This window comes from Stenella coeruleoalba, assembly GCF_951394435.1.
Source record: "Stenella coeruleoalba genome assembly, chromosome: 19".
Taxonomy (NCBI): Eukaryota; Metazoa; Chordata; class Mammalia; order Artiodactyla; family Delphinidae; genus Stenella; species Stenella coeruleoalba.
The window spans coordinates 53,756,336-53,778,942 of record NC_137165.1 but is presented as its reverse complement, the minus strand read 5'-3'; the positions used below and the strand labels follow the sequence as shown (position 1 = coordinate 53,778,942).

Here is a 22,607-nt window from a genome sequence, read left to right as displayed (position 1 = left end):
AATTTTTTGAGTTCAGGGCTGAGATTGAAATTTTTCTGAAAGAAGAATCATTCTCAACCACTATTACCGAATGCTGAATGGCTTTGGAAGTTAGCTTTTACTGCAGGCTTGATAATGTTTCTTAATGAATTCACCCTAAAATTACAAGACAAAACATCACTTATACGCAAACCTTATGTTGCAGTAAAGTCATTTTGACAACTAACGTTTGAAACATGTCATGTCAAACTACCTTACACACTTCCTCTGCTGCCAGAAGTTAAAACAAAGGTGAGATCTCTATCCCTACACAAATTTACCATGGATGTGATTTCATTCATTCATTGATTGATGCATCGGGTCTTAGTTGTGGCGCGCAGGCTCAGTGCCACACAGCGTGTGGGATCTTAGTTCCCCGACCAGGGATCGAACCTGCGTACCTGCACTGGAAGGCAGATTCTTAACCACTGGACCACCAGGGAAGTCCCTACCATGGATATGATTTCTGAACACAAATTATAGTTTGAGCAGTGATTTTGCATCTTGATAGGAATACAAAGGAAATTTCCATATTTCAAAATCCATGTACCTTTGCAAATGAGTTCATGCCAAACCTTCAATTGGAAGTAGTTAAAAGAAAAGCATCATATGGGGGGATATATGTATACTTACAGCTGATTCACTGTTATACAACAGAAGCTAACACAACATTGTAAAGCAATTATACTCCAATAAAGATATTTAAAAAAGTATCAAGGCACTAGTAGAATTCTATACATGTATTCTAAGAGCAATATACTCAATTAAAATCATGCTTGTAGAATGATAACAGCATCTGTCAGCACCTATCGATGTGAAAAGACATCTTCAAAGGCGAAATTAGTAAAATCTTATTACAGAATCAACATTAACAGATGAACATTCGTAACCAATTTTGGTGAGAGGGACCCCCAACTTTGCAAATGTTATTCCTGCCACCCTAAGTCCATTCTTATTAGTAGACCTGTGTTACCAAAAATTATAGCCAATTATTATTTTCACCAATAAAAAATCTGTGGAAATTTGTTTTTTCTCTTGTTACGTAAGTACGTACGTAATATCCTCAGTTTGGCCTTTTAGCCCTCAAAGTCTGAAATACTTACTCTATGGTCCTTTACAGAAAGAGGTTTGCTGACCCTGCTGTAGAGTTTAGCTTGCTGTTGGTGAGAGGAGCAGGTCAGTGGCAGCAGGGGAGGTAGAGTCAGAGTGAGGCCATGCTAAGCACGATTCTAGAAGCAGGGGGGAACTAGATAGATATGGATTAAAACGTCAGCTACGTCCTCCCCATTGCCTCTAAATTTACGTGGTTTTGGGACTTCCCTGGCGGTCCAGTGGTTAAGACTTCGCCTTCCAACACAGGGGGTGCGGGGTCAGTCCCTGGCCAGGGAGCTAAGATCCCACATGCATTGCGGCCAAAGAACCGAAACAGAAAACAGAAGCAATACTGTAACAAATTCAATAAAGACTTAAATTGGTCCATGTCAAAAAAAAAAAAAAAAATCTTGGAAAAAAACTGAAAAAGGACTTCCCTGGTGGCGCAGTGGTTAAGAATCCACCTGCCAGTGCGGGGGACACAGGTTGAATCCCTGGTCTGGGAAGATCCCCCATGCTGAGGAGCAACTAAGCCCGCAAGCCACAACTACCGAGCCTGCACTCTAGAGCCCGCGAGCCGCAACTACGGAGCCTGTGCTCCACAACTACTGAAGCCCGTGCATCTAGCGCCCGTGCTCCGCGATGAAGAGTAGCCCCGGCTCCCCGCAACTAGAGAAAGCCCGCGCGCAGCAACGAAGACTCAATGCAGCCAAAAATAAATAAAAATAAATAATTAAAAAAATAAATTTATGTAGTGTTTCTAACAGTCATCTCTAATACTTTTCTGTTTATTCAGTTTATTCAAATTCTGCTCACCCTCCTACCCAGAGGAGAGTGAAACACCCAAACAGATAAAGCTATTAAGTGAGACAATTTAGAATAGGATTTAAAGTTCAGCTGGAGGGAATTCCCTGCGGTTAATAGGACTCTGTGTTTTCGCTGCCAAGGGCGTGGGTTCCATTCCTGGTCCTCAGAGGACTAAGATCCCGCAAGCTGAGCGTACAGCCCCAAAAATAAAGTTTAGCTGGAAATTGAGCTGGTAGCAGTTAGCACTTGATTTAACACCTTAAGAGTGATGTAGGGACTTCCCTGGCGGTCCAGTGGTTAAGACTTCACCTTTCAATGCAGGGGGTGCGGGTTCGATCCCTGGTCAATCCCTGGTTAGGGAGCTAAGATCCCACATGCCTCTTGCGGCCAAAAAACTAAAACAGAACAGAAGCAACATTGTAACAAATTCAATAAAGACTTTAAATATGGTCCACATCAAAAAAGTCTTAGAAAAAGAAAAAGTGATGTAATTTACTGCATATATTGTTAATTGCTTATGTTATCACTGTTGGTTTAATGGGGCAAGTGATTGAATTTTGATTTCAAGTAGCCTGAATTTTGCTGTTTTAGAATTTTGGAAAGTAAAGATAATCCAGTAAATATTGAAAGTATCATTTGATTTTTTTTAAAATGTTTGCATGTATTTGATTTTTAAAGTTTTTAGGGAAAGGTATTAGTTTTATAAAGCAGTTCAGTAATATGATACATTATGATTATATTTGTGTAAAAGTACTGGGAGAAAATTAACCAAAAGTCTAGCATTATTCGTGGTGGGATTAAGGGTGATTTCGTCCTTTTTTAAAAAATACATATATTTTTTAAAATTTATTTTTGTTTGGCTGCATTGGGTCTTTATTTCTGCGCGCGGGCTTTCTCTAGTTGCAGTGAGCGGGGGCTACTCTTCGTCCCGGTGCGCGGGCTTCTCATTGCGGTGGCTTCTTTTGTTTTGGAGCACCGGCTCTAGGTGCGCGGGCTCAGTAGTTGTGGCTCGTGGGCTCTAGAGCACAGGCCCAGTAGTTGTGGCTCACAGGCTTAGTTGCTTTGCGGCATGTGGGATCTTCCCGGACCAGGACTTGAACCCGTGTCCCCTGCGTTGGCAGGCAGATTCTCAACCATTGCGCCACCAGGGAAGTCCCCCCTTTTCTACATTTAAAAACTTTTTGTAAGTGGGCATGTTACTTGCACAACGATCCTTTACATTTACAGATAAACCATTAATAGGATAATTAATATGATGTCCTAAAAAGGAGTGAAAGATAACTTTGAAAGTCAGCCCCTGTTGGGACAAATGCAGGTGCTGCTCCTTAGTCAAGGTGAGACTCTGAGCAACCTCAGTGTTCCTCCAACCTTCGTTGATCCTTCTCCTGGGAAGGACGAAGATGTGGCTTTTTCCATCAACTCTTACTGATTCAGGGCCTGAGTGGTTTCTTGACTCATCCTGGCCACAGTAGGTCACTGAGGCCTTGCAATTTGAAGCTAGTCCACATTTATTGTCTTTTATCCTTGAGTGCGGGTATTCCTGGGAGATGGAAGTGTGAAGAATTGAGCTCTGTGGCCCTGTGCGCCCCCCAGATCTTGGAGTGGGGCAGGGGTGGTTGGCGAGTCTTCTCTCCTAACCAGGGATTCCAGGACTTCTTGGTTTTCCTGAGAGCTGGTTGAATTGGAACGAGTAAGTTTCAGCCTATTTTCTTCGATCTTATGCTTTCAAACCTTTAAAATGGAAAGATCGGTTGGAGCTTAATGGAGACAGTTCATTTCCACTGAAAATTTGTTTCATTTCAATCCATGAAAGTAGAAAAGAGTGATTGCTAAGTGCGTTTCTCCTTGCTGTCTGGGCAGTGCGTTGCTGGTGAGCACAGGGTTAGAGGGGGACAGGGAGAGTGGGAAGTTCTGACTAAACGTTTTGGTTCCCAGGTGGAGGATGGCGCAGTTCTGTTAATGGCTTAAGCAGAAGGTTAGACATTTCTCTCATTGATTATTGTTGGTTGAAAGTGGGTATTCTGCTGGCCTAGACTCAGTCATTTGGCCCCTTCTCTCGTGAGAGGCTTTTCTGCAGGACAGTCCGCCCTGTCTGCAGAGTTACAAATTTCCTGCACTGTAGTGTTTTTCACCAGGGAATAGGATTAAGCTTCCATCTCTCAATGTCTGCCTGTGCGCGGCATCATAAAATTGTTGATACCTTTGTAGACTTTGCCTCTTGTGTGACTTCTTGTTACATTCATTCAGCAAACTGTCACTGTACTGGGTTATTACATGCTTGCTGCCAAGGACTTTATAATCTAGTAATAGAGGAAAACATACACATTATTAATATGCAGTGCAGGATAAGGACTATAAGAAATGTCCAGAGAAAGTGCTGTAAAAGCTTAGAGATGATAACTTAGCTGGAGACAAGGGCAGGAGGGGGAGGATAGGTAGAGGTCAAGGAAAACTTCATGGAAGTGATGGCATCAGAAGATTAATTACCATTGAATTCAGCCTTGAAAGATTTCTACAGGTGAGGAAGGGGACATGAGGAAAGGCAGGGAAGTTAAAGATCTCTTTGCAAGACACCAAGGACTCCAGTGTTACTGGATTCAAGAGAAATGAGGCTGGAAGAGTTCATTGGACCAGATGTGTAGGGCTTGAAATGCCAGGCCGAATAGTTGGTCTTTATCAGTGGCTACTCGTGGAAGCTAAAGGCTTTTAAGAAAGTGAAAATTACATTTGGGTTCTGGGAAGAATGATGAGTACTGTGCAACATAAACTGGACAGGGGAGAGGCCGGATACAAGGAGACCGGTTTATTAAGAGGTACCAAGTGCCTGACCCATGGTGGTGGGAATGGAGATGAAGAGGCTTAGAATGAGGTAATTTGTTGCCTCCATGTCTTTCCTCTGTGACACCTCTGCCAGCTGGAGCCCTTTGGAGCCGTAGCATCTGTAGGTAACACTGTGGACATGGCTGCCCCAGAGAAGCAGGCTTGCCAGGAACTCTCTCCGAGAGGACAGACTGTGTCCACAGTCACTTCTCTGGACTGCCTCCCTGGGTTTTTACTGAGGCATTGATTACTAAGCAGGCAGATGCCACTCTTAGGGTTGCTAGATTTAGCAAACAAAAATAGAGGATGCCAGGGACTTCCCTGGTGGTCCAGTGGTTAAGACTCCGTGCTCCCAATGCAGGGGGCCTGGGTTCAGTTCCTGGTCAGGGAACTAGATCCCACACGCATGCCTCAACTAAAGATCCTGCACGTGGCAATGAAGATCCCGTGTGCTGCAACTAGGACCCAGCGCAGCCAAATAAATAAAAGAAGAAACCCAAGCTGTGCTTTAAAAAAAAAAAGAGGATGCCAGTTAGATTGAAATTTCAGATAATGGATAATTTTTTAGTATAAGCATGTCCCACAAAATATTTGATTTATCTGATATTCCAGTTTAACTGGATGTCCTGTATTTAGTCTGTCAGTCCTAACTGTCAATACTTCTCATTCTTCCCTGGCCCTGGGATCAGCTTCATCCGCTCCCATTTCCTACCTGTTACCTCCTGAATTAGTCTCCTGTGGGTCAGGAGTCAGGTAGCGTATGTGCTGCGCAGGAGAGATCAGTCTGGCAGTTTGGGGGTTGGTGTCCCAACTCAGCGCCAGGGTTTGATGCTGCCACATGCTGTGCCTGTGTACAGCACGCAGGGCAGATTTCTGTCTATAACCAGACGGAGAGGGAGACAGGAAGACCTTACGTTCCAACGTCAGAGGGGCTGTGAGAGGCTCTACGGAGCCTTCCAGGTTTCAACCCAGTGTCTCAGAATATATCTGCAGCCTGGAGATGATATCCCTGAAATGTGGCTCCTCCCACACCTCACCTCATCCTCATTTCCCTTTTCAGTTCTACCCCACTCACATTCCACAAAGGCGCTTGGAGCTCTTTGACTTAGGCATACTGTTGCTAAGCTCGTACCGTTCCCTTTGCCTAAAACACCCTTCCCACATTCTTCACCCACAGGTACCTCTCCTTCCCTTTCCCCTTCCTCTGTGCCAGCCTGGGTCAAGGATCCTTCCTCTGGGTTCCCAAAGAGCCCTCTGCAAACCTTCCTCATAACCTTTTCCACAGTTGATTGATTCCACCTGTTACTGGTGTGTCTCCCATGAAAATATGGGCTTCCTAAGGATAAGGACCTGCTGCGTCAGTGTCCTCAGCGCTCACCACCATGCCTGCACCTAGTAGGTGCTCAGTAAATAGGTGCTGAACGAATAGGATGCTGTTTGGGAGCTTCACTGCCCCTTAAACCCCCATCTGTGTTCTTTAGGGAGCACCCAGCTCCAGCTTCCCCCTGCCCAGTACACACGCCTGGACACTTCTCCGCACTTCAGGGCTGGGAGGATTTGGGGTTTTTTGGCCACGCCACATGGCTTGTGGGATCTTAGTTTCCCCGACCAGGGATTGAACCCGGGCCCTTGGCACTGAAAGCACAGAGTCCTAACCACTGGACTGCCAGGCAATTCCCCTTGTCTGGGAGGATTTTACAGCACTCTCGTTAGCGTTAAAGAAAACCTGTCTGGAAAGTCTCAGCCCTGGACCTACCTGTGCCCACACCTTCCACATGCCCAGACTGATAAGGCCCTGCATATCCTGGCATGAGCCAAAGACATGGGCTGGACCCTCTCGCCTGTTTCCCAGGCATTCCAGCGCCAGGTGGCTGCTCTCTCCACCCTCCCTTCTGCACACAACCTTCTGTGCCTTCTAGAACCATCCTCCTCACTGGCATCAAATGCCTTCTATCAAGCCATTTGTTGCCTTCATTGCTAGGGCTTGAAGGAATGAATATAGAGAACTGGGCTGCCTGCTTGTGCCCACCGTGTGTCTGTGTGTGTGTGTCGGGGGGTGGGGGGGCAGTGGCGGTAAATCTAAGAATCCCTCCACCTGGACACAAAGTGAATGAAAACACGGATAGGTGGTTTGGTTCTGTAAGGGGGTAAGTGGGTCAGGCCCTCCACTGGGTGGTGTGGGGGGAGGAGCTTTGGGTCGTCTTGTTTGTTGTTTTTTTTTGCGGTACGCGGGCCTCTCACTGTTGTGGCCCCTCCCATTGCGGAGCACAGGCTCCGGACGCGCAGGCTCAGCGGCCATGGCTCACGGGCCCAGCCGCTCCGCGGCATGTGGGATCTTCCCGGACCGGGGCACGAACCCGCGTCCCCTGCATTGGCAGGGGGACTCCCAACCACTGCGCCACCAAGGGAAGCCCTGTCTTGGTTTTTAGATGCAGAGTAAAGGAGAGAGATGTAGGTTGGGAGGAGGCTGGGAGACAGACAGAGCCCCCAACCCCAGGTTAGGACAGAAATAGAATACCTCAGCTGCTGCAGGTACTCATTTGCAAGACTGTTGTGGGAGGCAAGGCTGAGAGGGAGTCTCTTCAGATGCTTCCAACATGAGCTTCACAAACAGACTTGGGTAATGCTAGGAAGTGTCTCTGGAAGGAGGTCAGCGGACAGGACAGTGATGACCTGTGTCAGTGGTCCGGAAGGACACCTTGTGACCTGGGCTCTCAGCTCTAGAGCAGCAGCCGTCCTGGCCCTTGGCCTTGTGCCCCAGCCCTGCTCCTGAGACAAGTGAGGCCTCCAGGAATTGGCAGGCAGATTGGGCAGCAGAGACCCTTGCAGGAAGTTTAGGAGAGGCTCCTCGAGCTCTGGTGTGCAGCCTTTTCCCTGTGATCAGTGGTTTGGCCTGGGAAACCTCGGGGAGCGCTCAGAGAGCAAGCCACTGACGAAGCGCTCCTCTGGTCACCGTGGCAGAGGCAGCTGACCACTGAGGGCCCTTGTGGTCTATGGTTTCTGCCCTTCAGGCTGGCTGGGGACCTGCGTATTAGGAAGGATCCTGATACTGAGGGCCTGCCTTAGCTCTGGGTCTTTTCTGGTGTCTCAGTTGAACTAGCCCCCCCAGAGTAGGGCCCTTGGGGGACTTGGTGGCCAACTTCGTGCTGGGAAACAAGGGACTTACCTCTCCGCTCCTGGTCCACCCTACTCGGGGCTCTCCCTGCAGGTACCTGAAGGAATTCCGCACTGAGCAGTGCCCGCTCTTTGTGCAACACAAATGTACTCAGCATCGGCCCTACACCTGCTTCCACTGGCATTTCGTGAACCAGCGACGCCGCCGGTCCATCCGCCGTCGGGACGGCACCTTCAACTACAGCCCCGACGTCTACTGCACCAAGTACGACGAGGCCACAGGCCTCTGCCCGGAGGGCGACGAGTGAGTGCTGCCCAGCCTGCCCTCAGAGGAGCCCCCTGCCTCCTGGATCAGATGCCCTCACAATAGTCCAGTCAGAGTCCAAGAAGCCAGCCAGAGCCTGCCTTTGGGGACCTGCTGCAGCCTGGCCCACCGTCCTATGGTTTGGACCTGGGTTCAGACCCCGCCGCCATCTGGGGGAGACCCTTTCTCCTTTCCCTACTTTTGGGAAGCCCTACACAGGCCTTTCTTCTGCTAAGCCTAAGGGCCACATCTGAACCAAAGTGGCTTCCTGGGCCTTCTTGCCTGGTCCCTTGCAGGTCACAAGGACCCTCTCCCCAGCCCGTACTGCCCACTCCATCCCATGCAGTTCCCACCAAGGCTGGCTGTTTAGTGACATACAGCCTCTCTAGTTCCCTTTTTGCTGACCCTAAATATCTTGCCACAAAGCTCTGTGAAGAGATAGGGCATAACACATGACAAACATGAGGTGGCAAACCTGGGAACGTCACTGAGGGAGCACTTACTGACCCTGCCTAACGAGTGTCTCAGCCGTGCGGAGGTGGTGACGGAGGCACTGCGGGGTGTTCTGTGGGTGCACCTCACTGAACCACCCGACCCAGCTCTTCCATTTCTCCCAGGGGTCAAAGGCTTGCTCACCCCTCCCCCCAGCTTCATGAAGCACCCAGGGCCCGAGGGCGTTTGCTTCTCTGAAGACCCCTGACCTAGGCAGTGTTTGTTCTCCCAAGAGTGCCCCCCTCTGGAGCTTCTCTTCAGGACAGCCCAGGGCACTGGCTGAGTAGTCTTTGGGAAGCTGAAGTGGGAATGCCAGGCCTTTCAGGGCCCACTTTGGGCTACAGCACCCACTGGCAGTGGGAGGGTGGCTCTGTTACCTCAGCAGGACTCGTCACTTGCTTGCCTCTTTGACCCACCATCAGTACACCCACTGGGTCATGAGAAAGCCTTCAACGGGCAGGGAAGGGCACGGCTGGTAGCCCAGGCTGCAGGGGGCGAAGGTGAGTGACCCCCACCCCTGCTGCTGTGTTTCAGGTGCCCATTCCTGCACAGGACCACAGGGGACACTGAGCGCAGGTACCACCTGCGCTACTATAAGACTGGAATCTGCATCCACGAGACAGACTCAAAAGGCAACTGCACCAAAAACGGCCTGCACTGCGCTTTTGCTCATGGGCCCCATGACCTCCGCTCCCCTGTCTACGACATCAGGTGGGCTGATGGCTGAGGGCCGGGGTGGGGGCCTGGCTGCAGACGCGGTGAGTACCACCGACAGAGTGCAGGGCTGGCACTCTGGTTCCTTCCTCCTCATGCCCTCTCCCCGCTCTCTCTGTCCTCTCCTCTCTTCCCAGGGAGCTCCAGGCAATGGAGGCCTTGCAGAACGGCCAGACCACAGTAGAGGGCAGCATAGAGGGCCAGTCGGCTGGGGCCGCAAGCCACGCCATGATAGAAAAAATCCTCAGTGAGGAGCCTCGGTGGCAAGGTAAAGGTGGCCACACAAATGGCCATGCCCCCTCCCACCAGCTGTCTGTCCTCCCCCCCTCCTCCCCATGGCTGCTCTGAGGACATGGCTCACCACCACCTGTTGCCTTCTCCAGCCCAAGCCACCGCCTCTGCTGGGAGGCACTTGCCCCCTCATCCCACCTCACATCCCGCCAACTGCAGCCCTGGCATCCGGTGGCACTTCTGGGGGAGTCTCCCCAGACACACCTTGCCCTGCTCCCGTCACCCCAGGTGCTCCCTAAATTCCGTCAGGAGGCTTTCACACATACACAGTCGTACACGTATATGAGTACACATAGGTGTATTCTCAACCCTCCTGCGGATGCCCTTTTAACTCTGTGAGCTGTGAGTATCTCCAGTGAGGGACGGCGGCATCCTCCTTACCTCTCTCCCGGGTCTCAGTCTTGGCATTGGCCCACGAGGAGGTGGCCCTGCTCATACCTCTCACAAAAGCCTCGGCTCCTAGACTCCTTCCTAGTGGCTTCTCCTTCCCCTCCCCGCGCCCCGCCCCTGCCTCATCCACCTGACCCCTGCCTCTGGCCCCCTGTGCAGAGACCGCTTATGTGCTGGGGAACTATAAGACGGAGCCGTGCAAGAAGCCCCCACGGCTGTGCCGCCAGGGTTATGCCTGTCCCTACTACCACAACAGCAAGGACCGGCGGCGGAGTCCCCGGAAACACAAATACAGGTCCTTTGGCCCAAGCAGGCCAGCCGTGGGAGGGAGGGTGGCAGGGAAGGGATCACCGCAGGGGCTGCTTGCACTGTGCTCTCAGGGAGGCCAGCCCTGGGGATCACAGAATCACAGCACCCAGGTACGAGGGGAGAGAATGGTCAGGATAGCTGAACGATAGGGGGCCTTCCTGGATCCTCCTTTGGCATGAAATGAGGATTTTGGGTTAGAAGCCCCTCTAGTTCGGATCCTGAGGGGCGTTTGCCAGGGCCCAGCTGTGGTGTGGTTGTAGCCTGGCTCTCCTTGGGCTGCACAGTGCTCGGGGGGAGGACTTGGCTAAAGCGAGCAAAACAGTGTCCTTCTTGGTGATGCAGCCAGGTTGGGCCAGAGAAGCAAAGCCAGGCTTCTGGCCCCAGTAAGGCCCTCACTCTGCCGCTGATGTTTCCTACTTCTGAGCCTGGCTGTGCAAAGCCGGGAGACCAGAGAGGGGCCCTGAACAGCAGCGATCTCATTGGCTCCCCCAGATCCGCTCTGCGTCCATCTGACCCCACCCTCTTATTTAACCAGGTCATCTCCATGTCCGAACGTAAAACACGGGGATGAGTGGGGTGACCCTGGCAAGTGTGAGAACGGAGACTCCTGCCAGTACTGCCACACCCGCACGGAGCAGCAGTTCCACCCAGAGGTGGGCCTTGGAGCTGGCGCCCGAGCTGCGGCCCTTCGAGGGTTGGGGGTAGCTTAACATATCCTCTTCGGAAAGCAAGGAGGAAGGAAAGGAGGGTCCGGGCCGATGCTGGCAGAATCCATCCTGACACCATCCTGGGAGGGATCTGTAGCCGCAGGCTCCCCCCCGGGCAGTACGTAAAGGAGCCCCACACCCTGATTCGGCAGCTTTCCACACTCACCGAGCAGCCCTTGGCCCCCGGTTTTGTTTCCCTGAGCCCCCCTGATAGGGAGAGCACGCACTGGGCATGGTGACTTGGCCGTTCTGGGCTTTGCACCACTTGTGGTACTTAACGTAGCATCAAGATTTAAAAAATAAGAAATCCCCTTACCGTTGTCCTGTGCCATATGAGGGCCTAGGGTAGCAGCAGCTTCGCTGGTGCAGCCCCTAGCCCCGCGGTGTGGCCTGGGCTCCGTCACTGCCACAGTCTCACGTACGGTATGTAGAGGCATGTGCTGTCCCTTCCCTTGGTTCCATGGAGGTCAGGACACCCTGAGATAGACACACGGACGGAAACTACGTGATGTGGGCTACAGACAGCAGGGTAGAAAGTTAGGCCCAGCGTAGATCCCAACCCAGAGTGCTCCAGGGTGGATGGGTGTTGCCTGTGAACTTGGCTCCCTTAATGCCCAGAGTTACATTGGAAGGTCACAGCCCTGGCCAAGATCATGAGTTGAGAGTAGCATGGAGAAGATCCCGTTGTGAGAGCTGGGTCAGGGCTGGTTGGGCCTGTGACCACAGGAGGGGGGTGGTCCCTGGCATGCGGGCGGCAGTGTCTGCTCACTCTGGCTTGAGTAAGCAGTTGGCAGGGAGAGACTTAAGGAAGCGGCATCGGGTGGGGAGGAGAAAGGAGAGATTTCTAAGCTAACCCAGCCATGCTGAAGGCACCCCTGGCTGCCTTTCTCTCTCTGCCCAAGCCTGACCCACCTCTGTTCTGCTCTGCCCTCCAGATCTATAAATCTACCAAGTGCAACGACATGCAGCAGTCGGGCAGCTGTCCCCGAGGACCCTTCTGCGCCTTCGCCCACGTAGACCGTATGCTGTTCCCATTGCCCTGGGGCAGTGCCCTCTCCACCCTCCCCTTCCGTCCCCCCTCCCCCTAAGTTCAGTGTTAGCCAGCAGTGGGCCCCTGTCCCCCCTGGAAGTTCCATTCCCCCACCCCCCCGCCCCACCTCTCTGGAACTGGTCTCAAAACCCTGGAGCTTCCAAGGCCGTGAGACAGCAGGGACTGTGCCCCTGGTTGCACACTCACAGGCCCAGGCAGGGTGAGGCACCCTCCCCGAGCCAACTAGGCAAATCCCAGCAGCCACCCCGTGCCCCACCCATGGCAGACATCACTAACTGAACACAGCACTCTGCCCTGCTGAGAGCAGAGCTGTCCAATCAAAATTTAATGCAACCCCCCTTATGTCATTTTAGATATTTTAGTAACCACATCTAAAAAGAAGAAAAAGAAATAGGTCAATTTTTAATAATATATTTTTATTTAACCCAACATAAAATAATATCATTTAAAATACAGTCAACATAAAATCAAGATATTTTCCCTTTTTGTTTTCAAACCAAGTCTTTGAAAGCTGGCGTGTACTTGAATAGCTGCAGCACATTCCAGTCCAGACTAGGCACATTCCGGGTGCTCAGCAGCTGCATGTGGTCCTGGGCTGCGGTACCGTTCGGTGCTGCTCCAGACCACCACCGCCAGTCTCAGAGACGGGTTTGAGTTACAACCTGTGTCTACCCCAGGCCACTCTGTTTGTCCTTAACCTCTTTCTAGCCTTAGGCCTTATCTCTGGGATTAGAGTGAAAAATAAACTGAGGCCCCAGGGTGGGGGAAGCACACATGTGGCTCAGAGGTGGGCCCAGCCAAGGCAGCACAGAGAAGCAATGAATGGCCCAAGCTTTGGAGGCGTGTGGATTGGGGTTCAAATCCCAGCTCTTCTGTTTCCTAGCTCAGCCCCCTTGGGAGATATACCTTACCTCTCTGAGCCTCAGTTTCCTTATCTGTAAAATGGAGACCATGGTATCACTTCTGTCTTCCAGTCATTGTGAAGATTTACGATTAATACAAATTGCCTGGCACATAGTAAGTGCACAGCACGTGATATTAATAGAAACAGAAGCCTTCCCTTTATACATAGGGCGATGCATGCGCTCCTTTAAAAGAGACCCAGATGCATTTTTGGAGGGACAGAGCTGGCTCAGGAGCCTGCTGACACCCTGCCCCTGTCTCTTGCAGAGCCACCCCTCAGTGACGACCTGCAGCCTTCCTCAGCTGTGTCCAGCCCCACCCAGCCAGGTCCCGTCTTGTACATGCCGTCTGCTGCCGGAGACTCGGTGCCCGTGAGCCCTTCCAGCCCGCATGCCCCTGACCTCAGCGCTGTACGTGCCTGTCCAGGGGGTGGGGTGGGTACCATGCCTGCCCAGAGCCAACGCCTGCCTCTCGTGCCCTGTGCTTGGGGAGGAGGCCTCTGCCCAAGGGTGCTGCCCTTTCTGCCCCAGGGTTCTTCTCTCTGTCAAAAGCTGATAGTGGCTGGAGTGGTGTCCCCAGAGACCTGCGATCAGCCTGGGTAGGGCTGATCACAGGTAGTAGAAGGGACAAAGCCTGTCTGCCCCCCAACACACAGCTTCCACATGGGGTTCTGGGTCCTGGGTGGTGGTTGCTGCCCCCTGGCCAGTTAAAAAGGAACTGAGCCCCTTGATGAAGGGTCTCCCTCCCACGCAGGGACGGAGAATGGGCCGTGCCGCAGCCTGCATTTTGCCCACCAGCCTACTCTCTGCCTTCTCTGCAGCTCCTCTGTAGAAACAGCAGCCTCGGCAGCCCATCTAACCTCTGTGGCTCCCCACCGGGCTCCATCAGGAAGCCCCCGAATCTGGAAGGCATTGTCTTCCCTGGGGAGTCCGGCCTCGCCCCTGGCAGTTATAAGAAGGCTCCTGGCTTCGAGAGGGAAGACCAGGTGGGAGCTGAGTACCTGAAAACTTTGAAATGCCAGGTAAGAGATGAGGGGGCAGCCCAGTGAGGTTAGCATGGGCTAACCTTCTGCATGCGGCAAGAGAAGACCTCGAGGGTTGTCCTGGCCCAGCTATGGGGAATGTGGCTGGGAGATAGGAAGCCCCTGTTCCCAGCCTCTTCAAGACTGAGCAGAGCGGGTGAGGCCATCCCATTTTACAGATGAAGACAGGCAGGTTAGCGGCTGAGCACCTCACCCAGTGTCAGAGCCAGTTAATAGAGGGGAAAGGGTTACTATTCCGTCTTCTGACCCCACGTCCGGACTTTGCCCTGCCCTGTGCTGCCTTGATGGGGCAGCAGGGCCTTGGGGAGCAGGACAAGGGGTGTGGAACTGGCTTATCTGTGACTTGGAGTCACAGGGAGGAGAGGAGCAGCTCCCCGGGTTCCCAGGGTAGGGAAGGAGGGTGCGTGTGTGTGAAGGGGGACTGTACAACAGGTGTCTGGTGCCTCCTTCCCCCTCAGTGAGCCATGGCAAGTTGATGCTTAGGAGGACTCATGGGCTCAGGGTCCCTCCCTAGCACCACATTCATCTCCTGCTCCCTGACTTTTCTCTCAGGCCAAGTTAAAACCCCACTCACTAGAGCCCAGGAGTCAAGAACAGCCTCTGCTTCAGCCCAAACAGGTAAAGAGCCCTCAGCCCCCTTTCTCCCCTTCTGGAACCTGCTGTGGACAGGACAGGCCCAGAACCCCAGGAGGCTTCTTCGGGGAGCACGGGGCACTGCTTTCTCTACAAACTGAGGGCAGGATTAAGGCGGGGCCTCAGCCCCAAATTCAGAGAGGGTGGGAGTCAGGCCCTTGAGCCCCTCATCTCCGGACGCACTCATTAGCCAGTTAAAAAAAATATTAAACATCTGTCCTTGCACTGAACTTGCTTCTCCCTTCCCCCACTGCAGAACTTTAGGGGTGAGTAGGCCCTGCAGCCTCCAAGCCACACCTGTCCAACTCCAGCCTCCCAACAAGGTGTTGAGGGCAACCAGGCGAGAGCTGGGATGCACCCTTCCCTTCTGCCCTAGCCAGCCCCCGCCTCCAGCCCCCATCCGTGGGCAGCCATCCCACTATGTCTCTTCTTCACTCTCTCGTTGCAGGATATGCTGGGCATCCTCCCTGTGGGCAGCCCCCTGACCTCAAGCATCTCTTCTAGTATCACCTCCAGCCTCGCAGCTACTCCCCCTAGCCCCGCCGGCACCAGCAGTGTTCCTGGCATGAATGCAAATGCTCTGCCCTTCTACCCCACCAGCGACACGGTAGAGTCGGTCATAGGTAATTGGGCCATTTCTGTTGCTAAGTCTAGGAGCAGGTCTGGAGTCGGAGATACTAGGACTCTGGAGTGAGACTCAAACCAGCATACTGGTCACTTTAGACATCTGTCTTGGGAGAGTCAGAGGGTGGGCATTCTGAGCCCTTTGACCTAAATGGAACATGAGCCCAAGGTGTAGGGCCAAGACTAGCCTTTATAGCCAATTAGCCCTCCAGTTTGCTCTTCTGTGCAGATTAGAAAGAGATGCCTCTTCCCATGGGTCTGTGCAGTCTCATTCCATGACATACGTCATTCAACCCCAGCTAGGTATCCTTGTGAAAAACCTGCACAGCTGTCCTTAGAGTTCCTGGTCATCAGAAGCCACTGCCCTTCTCTTCCAGCAGTCATTTATGGGTGCCACTTTGTGCTAGGTCCTACTGCAGGCACTGGGGTGACAGAGATGAAGACATGCTGTTCCTGCCCTCCCAGTCCAGTTCCTCGGAGCGCAGTGGACATTTGTTGGGCAACTACTGTACACTAGCCACTGAGGGTCCAGAGACCTGCCTGCCCTCAGTGAGCTCAGGGGTGAGACATACAAGCTGTAACGTCAGGGGACAAGACCTCTGTCAGCTGGATTAGAACTCATTTCCCCCGGGTGTATCGAAGAAGGCTTCTGAAAGGAGAGCCATCTGAGCGGGACTTGGCTAGGGGATCGGTGTTGGCAGAGGGGCAGCCCAGGCACAAGCAGAGGCTTGAGCGGGCGCAGCTCCAGTGGGACTGAGCTCGAAGGTGAGGCAGGGACAGGAGTAGAGGCAGTAAAGGGCAGGTGGGCCCAGGAGGTGAGGCCTGGAACCTCGGGACTGTGTGGGCCCTCGGGAGGCTGGGAGGCTCACACTCCAGTCACTCTGTCTCTAGAGTCTGCCCTGGATGACCTGGACCTGAACGAGTTTGGGGTAGCTGCCCTAGAGAAGACTTTCGATAACAGCACGGTGCCCCACCCAAGCAGCATCACAATCGGTACTGGGCATGGGTGGGCAGGATGGCTTGGGAGGGCCCCTGGGGTCCAGCCTGGCCCGGGGGTGGGCAGACGAGCCACGCCCTGCTCAGTGTGGCCCCGCGTGGCTTGCCCGGCCCTCACTCGGCCACGCCCCTCACTCGGCCACGCTCCTGGGCCTCTCTTGCAGGCGGCAGTTTGCTGCAGAGCTCCGCACCCGTGAACATCCCTGGCTCCTTGAGCAGCTCTGCTTCCTTCCACTCAGCATCCCCGTCCCCTCCTGTCAGCCTCTCCTCGCATTTCCTGCAGCAGCCCCAGGGCCACCTGAGCCAGTCAGAAAACACATTTTTGGGGACGTCAGCATCACATGGATCTTTGGGTAAGAGGGGGTATGGCTCTCTAAGGCCTGGGGCAGGAATCTGGGCTTTTGGAAAGTGCCTTTGGCCGTTTTGTCCACGGCTAGAGGCAGTGCAGAGTGGAGGTTAGAGTAGGGGCTCTGGGCACGGAGGCAAGTCAGGCCCCGGTTCCATGAGTCTCTGAGGTGTGTGAACCTGGACAAGTGGCTCCGCCTCCTGCCTTAGTTTCCTCTGTGAGATGGGTATGATGGCAGCACCCACCTCGTGTGGCGGTTGTGAGGCTTAAAGGAAATAGCATGAGTGAAGTGCTAGGCCCCGGGCCAGTGCACAGTGAGAAGTGTGGCCTCGGAGTTGCCAGGGTCTAGGTCTGCTCTCCGTGCCAGTGTGGCGGCTCTGCCTAGTCACCCAGAGCTCCTCGGGGCCAAGGGAGAGGTCTGAACAGGCTCGGCCGTGGCGCGGGGCGGCCTCCCTGTCCAGCAGAAGCACCAAGCGGACCCAGCTGTAGCTCCAAAGGCTGTTGGCTGAACCCAGCGTTAGAACTGTGTGGACCAGGGGCTCTGGAGGGCACGTCAGAGCAGAGGGTCCAGAAGCGTGGGTGGAGACCTGCGTGTGTGCGTGGGGCCAGTGCGAACGTCTGCTGAAGTAACAGACGTAAAGCAGCAGACGCCCAACCTGCTGCCTCTCATTCAGCAGCAGCTGCTACTCTTACTTCCCCCTCCCCCAGCAGCTGTTCAAGGAGACCAGAAACACCCTCCCTGAGGGTGCTGGCCATCCTGGTCACACTGAGCCTGAGCCTCTGAGCTGCCCTTTGACATTCTGAGCAGCTTTGGGTCCTTCCCTCATGTCTCTGAAGATGAGTGCAGCACCTTCACCGCTGGTGGCGATGCTGCCGGCTCAGGTGCTTGCTGTTACGTTTGTCGGCTTGCCCGTATTCTGGAGGTATCTTGACTGCAGCCCTATTACTGGCCACGCATTCCTTCCTTCTGTACATAGTTACGGATACAAGGTGAGCTCAGCAGTCTCTGCTGGCGTGGAGCCACGGTCTCTCGGGAGAGGCAGAGGCGCCCAGGCATTACATCATACTTAGAGACCAGCACTATTGTGTGGAGGCAACAGGCTGGGTGCTGCGATTCAGAATAATAGAGGGACCTAACCTGAGTGGGGCTCCCCGAGGAAGTGGCGCCTCTCCACGAGCAGAAATGCCACCCGGGCGGGAGGAGAAGCACAGGTGGAGCTTGCTCCTGGCCAGGGCTGCCTCAGCAGGGATCCCAAGTTCTCGCCTCCAGGACAGGGCTGAGAGCCTCACATCTCCATACAGGATGACGTTGGTCATGTAGGTGCACTTGTGTTGCTTGGAGGACAGACTCTCTTAAATCCATTTGGTTCCAGAACATCCTGGCTGGATTAGTGGGAAAGGGAGCAAGAAAGAAGTCATTAGAATGATATGTGTGGGCAGAATGAGGCCAGAGGTGGATATGAGTCTCCCTCAGAAGACAGGGGCCGTCCTGGGGGCCACAGAGCAGGGGCACGTGGTGTTAGTTAAACATCTGCTGAATGAGTGGGTGAAGGGGCCGGTGGATGAGCACACAGCTTAGCTGTTTGCAAAGAGTAGGCCTTTGGAGCCAGACGCCCTGGCTGTGTCCTGGCTCTACCATGTAACTGTTTTTGTGATTCCTGGCACCATGTTTCATGTCCGTTTCCTCACTGTAAACAAGGGGGATGGACCAAGGGCTCCCTGTGCTCTTCCGGCTCCAGCTCTGCCTTCATCTGAGGCTCTTGACCCAAGTCTTTTTCCCTGAATCTCCTCCTGGGCCTCACATCAGGGTGCAAGAAGGCTCCCCTTTCTCTAGGCTGAAAGTGAAGTTGGGCTCGCAAATTGCCACACTCCCAGACTGCTCTCCCTACAGCACTTCCCAAGTCCCCTGAATCACCTCGTGAGGCAAGTGATGGGAGCCCCACTTTACAGACGGGGATGCTGAGACTCGGAAGTTAAATAGCAGCTGATGAGTAACAGGTGGCGCCTGCGCATCCCTGTGAAATTCCCCAGCCTGACATTGCTGGAGCCTTGCACAGCCAGCCCCTGGAGGCCCCCAGGCAGGGCTGGACAGGGCGGGGGGGGGGGGGGGGGGGGGGCCAGGCCCAAGCCCAAAGCTCTTCGGAGCTCTGATGTTCCTCCCCTTCCTGGGGCAGGTCTGAATGGGATGAATAGCAGCATCTGGGAGCATTTTGCCTCTGGAAGCTTCTCCCCGGGCACTTCCCCTGCCTTCCTGTCAGGGCCTGGGGCTGCCGAGCTGGCCCGGCTTCGGCAAGAGCTAGATGAAGCCAACGGCACCATCAAGCAGTGGGAGGAGTCCTGGAAGCAGGCAAGACAGGTACTGGCCCCGCCCACCCGCCTTTCCCGGGGCCTGTGGCATCTAGCCCAAGCCCGTCTTACACAGAGTGGGCACAGGGGCTGGGGGAGGCCAGGGGTCCTGGGGAACAGAGCAGAAACTCCGTTTGGCTTATTCTCTCCCCCTGTGGAAAAACTTGCCTTGCCGGTCAGGACCCTGGGGTGGCTGGTATCCCAGGCCTGGAATTCCCTCTGTGAGCTGCTTATTTGGTCTGGGCCCATAGCACTGCTTGCTTCTGCCCAGAAGCCCTGACTCTCCAGGGCTCTAGGTCCAGGGTTCTAGGCTCTGAGATGGGCCTTATGTCCAGCCACAGCATGGCTGCCCCTGGAGGTGCTGGCCAGCTCTGCCTGGTGCTCCCCTGCTGTGCTGGGCTCAGCCCCTTTCCCTGCCCACAGAGGGTCTCTTGCAGGTCCTGAAACCTCTCCTCTCTGCAGGCAGCATCAGCCCTCCTCCCTGCCCCACTTCCCAGACACCTGACCCAGCTCCCCCGCAGGCCCCACAGCCACAGTGGCCCACACGGGCTCCCAGAGATGCACTCTCGGGGTGGGGGGCAAGGGCAGGGGGGCCATCATGACAAGGTGCTGCGTGTTGGGCCCATAGGCTTGTGATGCCTGGAAGAAGGAGGCAGAGGAGGCCGGGGAGCGGGCCAGCGCAGCAGGCGCTGAGTGCGAGCTGGCCCGGGAGCAGCGAGATGCACTGGAGGTGCAGGTGAAGAAACTACAGGAGGAGCTGGAGCGGCTGCACTCGGCCCCCGACCCGCAGGCCCTGCCCACCTTCCCCGACCTGGAAGCCCTCTCACTCTCCACCCTCTACTCTCTCCAGAAGCAGCTGCGGGCTCACTTGGAGCAAGTGGACAAGGTCAGCTTAGGAGGTTGGGGAGCACAGGGTGGGGAGGTACAGTGGGCTCAGCCAGTGCTTGGACTTGGATGGGTCCCTGCTGCTCCAGGGATGGCCACCCTCCTAAGAGCCTCTGTCCCCGCTGAGCTCACACAAAATGCCAGCCTGCTGGAGAGGAGCTCGGAATAGAAAGTCACTCACTGGGGAGGTGGGAAACCTGGAGGTAGATGGGCACCAGGGCCCACCCCTGGCACTTTCGAGGGCAGGCACTGAGCTGAGCTGCATTAGTACGCCTGGGCCCTAAGTTTCTCTTCCTGTGAGCTCTGCACACGCCAGCAGACATTCCAGAATGGTTAGTCCCCAGGGCTCCTGTCCGCATTCCTCGGTGCCCTTCTGGGTCCCCAGGGGAGTGCGGCACAGTGGGAAGAGTATACTTCCCTTCGTTGGGCAGCCGTGTCACCTCGGGCCCGTCACTACCCTCTCCAGACCCCACAGTTCTCACTGGGGACCTAGGGTCATTATAAGGTCAAACGAGACAAGAGGCAGAAGCCTTTGTGCGAGGGAAAGCCTGTCCGGCTGGAGCTGTAGAGCGGCCCTGGCCCTCCCCACTCCCCCACGCACAGCTCCGACTCAGCCCCACTCGGCCTTGCAGTTGAAAGCAGAGATGAGGCGCCTTGAGGTGATCAGCCAGCCCCTTGACCCTGCCCTCCTCCTTATCAGCTGGGGCCTGTAAGCACACTGTCGAGTTTCTTCATCCCAAGGGGCTACAGTGAGAGTTGGGGGAGCTCTTTGTCCGACATGGGGCTGGGCCGGTGACCGTGATGTCCCTTTCCCCACAGGCCGTGTTCCACATGCAGTCGGTGAAATGCCTTAAGTGTCAGGAGCAGAACCGAGCGGTGCTGCCGTGCCAACACGCCGTGCTGTGTGAGCTCTGTGCCGAGGGCAGTGAGTGCCCCGTCTGCCAGCCAGGCCGGGCCCACGCCCTCCAGTCGTGACCCTGCAGGCCTGGCCCCGGCCTGGCTCAGCTCTTCTCCCCTAGGACTTTTTAAAGTATATATATGTATGTATGTATGTATGTATGTATGTATGTATGTATGTATGTATGTATGTATATGATGATGTATACATTTCTGTATGTGTGTAGGTGTGCGTGGGCGGCCAGTGTGTGAACAGTGTCTGTGTGTATATCTATACGTGGATATAGACACACACTTTAAACAGACTCACCAAGCACTTTTTAAGAGAAAAAACTATTTTGCAGTCCTCCCTCTGCCCGCTCCCTACCTTTCCCACTGCAGAGACAGAGGCCCCTCTTCTCCCACCAGCCTTTTGGCAGGGAATCTGTTTCAGCCTCTTTTTTTATGTAGGAACTAACTATTTTTAACTTCTTCCTGGGGCCTGAGCAGGGAAGGGTGGAAAGCTAGAAGGGGCCAAGGGGAGGGGACAAGCCTTCAGGGCAGGCCCTGTTCACCCCACTTCCCCAGGCCAGGGCGAGAGCCAGGGGTGTGGAGGACATGGGCCCAGACCTGGTTCCCAGCTGTGAGGCTTGAGCGCGGGGGATCCAAGCCCGCCGAGCTCTAGGGTTACCAAGCGCGTGTTTAGTCCAGGCTGGCGGGCCAAAGCCGTGGGGCCAGCCCCACTCCCAACCCTGGGCCCTTGCAGCTCCTCGAGGGGCAAAGCCCAGGCCTTTTACCCCTCAGGTACCTGAGGCCGGGGGTGTACCCCAGTCCTCCCCCCACCCCCGGGCTCCTAGAGCAGCCTCCCTGGCCCCAGGGCGACCTACCAGGCTGGCACTGCCCTCTCCATCACCCCCCAGCTGCCCTCAGCTGTCTCCCCTCTGCACAGCCCTCCGTGCTGTCCACCCCTCCCTCTGGCAGCTAGCAGGGCAATAGGTGGGGAGGAGCTGCGGACTGTGAGGACCAAGGTGGGGCTCAGGCCCCGCCCTCCTCCCCAGGAGGGGCTCCGTATGCATTCCTTGGTGCTCTCTGAGTGCAGCTGACGTCCTGCCCGTTTGGAGCAGACGCCTGTGTGCATGTGTGTGCGTGCCTGTCCGATGTATATTGTGTCTTAGCTTCCATTTTTAAAATTGTTCTGTACAGAGAGATGCAGCAGGGGGTGGGAGGGCAGAGTGGGCAGAGGGAAGCCACCCCACTCCCAGCACTGGGGGTCTGGGGTGGGAGCAAGAGGGCTGCAAAGGGTCTGGCCCGGCCCAGGCGCCCCCTTGGGCTCAGCACGAAAGGGCTTTCAACGAATTAAGTGAAAACTTTTTTACAAAAACGCAAAAATCAAAGCTCCAAACGTATTGGAAATAAAATATGAACTTGCGGTGGTAGCTTGTTTATGTCGGGGTGAGGGACAGTTGGGCCCTAAAGGAGGGCCTCTGCCAACCCAACCCAGGAGGGAGTTGGGCCCTAAAGGAGGGCCTCAGCCAGCCCAGCCCAGGTTTCAGCCACGGGAAAGGCTCGTGCCTGACCCCTGAGGTGTGGCTAGATAGCTGAAGAGGCCTTGAGGCACTCTGGGCCCATCCAGGCCCAAAGGCTGCTCCAGGCTCCTAGACAGAGCTTGAGTGTTCTGACGCAGGCCTGCTGGGGTTGATGGGATGGGGACCATTAGCCCTGGACCCAGAGACCTCCCAGGCCCTAGGGCTCTTCAGAGCTCTATCGTCAGATGCAACTGGTATACTTAATGTTTTCCAAAAGACAACAAGGCCCCTACTAGCTTCTCAGAGGAACAGACAGTGCCT

At 54.6% G+C, this 22,607-nt stretch overlaps 1 protein-coding gene across 1 annotated transcript in view; it reads left to right on the top strand.

Moving 5' to 3' along the window:
- The window catches only part of UNK (unk zinc finger), a 34,031-nt gene extending 11,709 nt beyond the window's left edge, over positions 1 to 22,322 (top strand). The window contains exons 2-16 of the mRNA XM_079905843.1: positions 7,946 to 8,155; positions 9,182 to 9,358; positions 9,499 to 9,629; positions 10,202 to 10,337; positions 10,887 to 11,004; positions 11,994 to 12,078; positions 13,280 to 13,422; positions 13,833 to 14,033; positions 14,607 to 14,672; positions 15,136 to 15,310; positions 16,203 to 16,304; positions 16,472 to 16,660; positions 18,828 to 19,009; positions 19,628 to 19,885; positions 20,704 to 22,322. Coding sequence (XP_079761969.1) covers positions 7,946 to 8,155; positions 9,182 to 9,358; positions 9,499 to 9,629; positions 10,202 to 10,337; positions 10,887 to 11,004; positions 11,994 to 12,078; positions 13,280 to 13,422; positions 13,833 to 14,033; positions 14,607 to 14,672; positions 15,136 to 15,310; positions 16,203 to 16,304; positions 16,472 to 16,660; positions 18,828 to 19,009; positions 19,628 to 19,885; positions 20,704 to 20,859 — 2,329 coding nt within the window. The 3' untranslated portion in view covers positions 20,860 to 22,322. The remainder of the gene's footprint in view (positions 1 to 7,945; positions 8,156 to 9,181; positions 9,359 to 9,498; positions 9,630 to 10,201; positions 10,338 to 10,886; positions 11,005 to 11,993; positions 12,079 to 13,279; positions 13,423 to 13,832; positions 14,034 to 14,606; positions 14,673 to 15,135; positions 15,311 to 16,202; positions 16,305 to 16,471; positions 16,661 to 18,827; positions 19,010 to 19,627; positions 19,886 to 20,703) is intronic.
- The last annotated feature ends 285 nt before the right edge of the window (positions 22,323 to 22,607 follow it).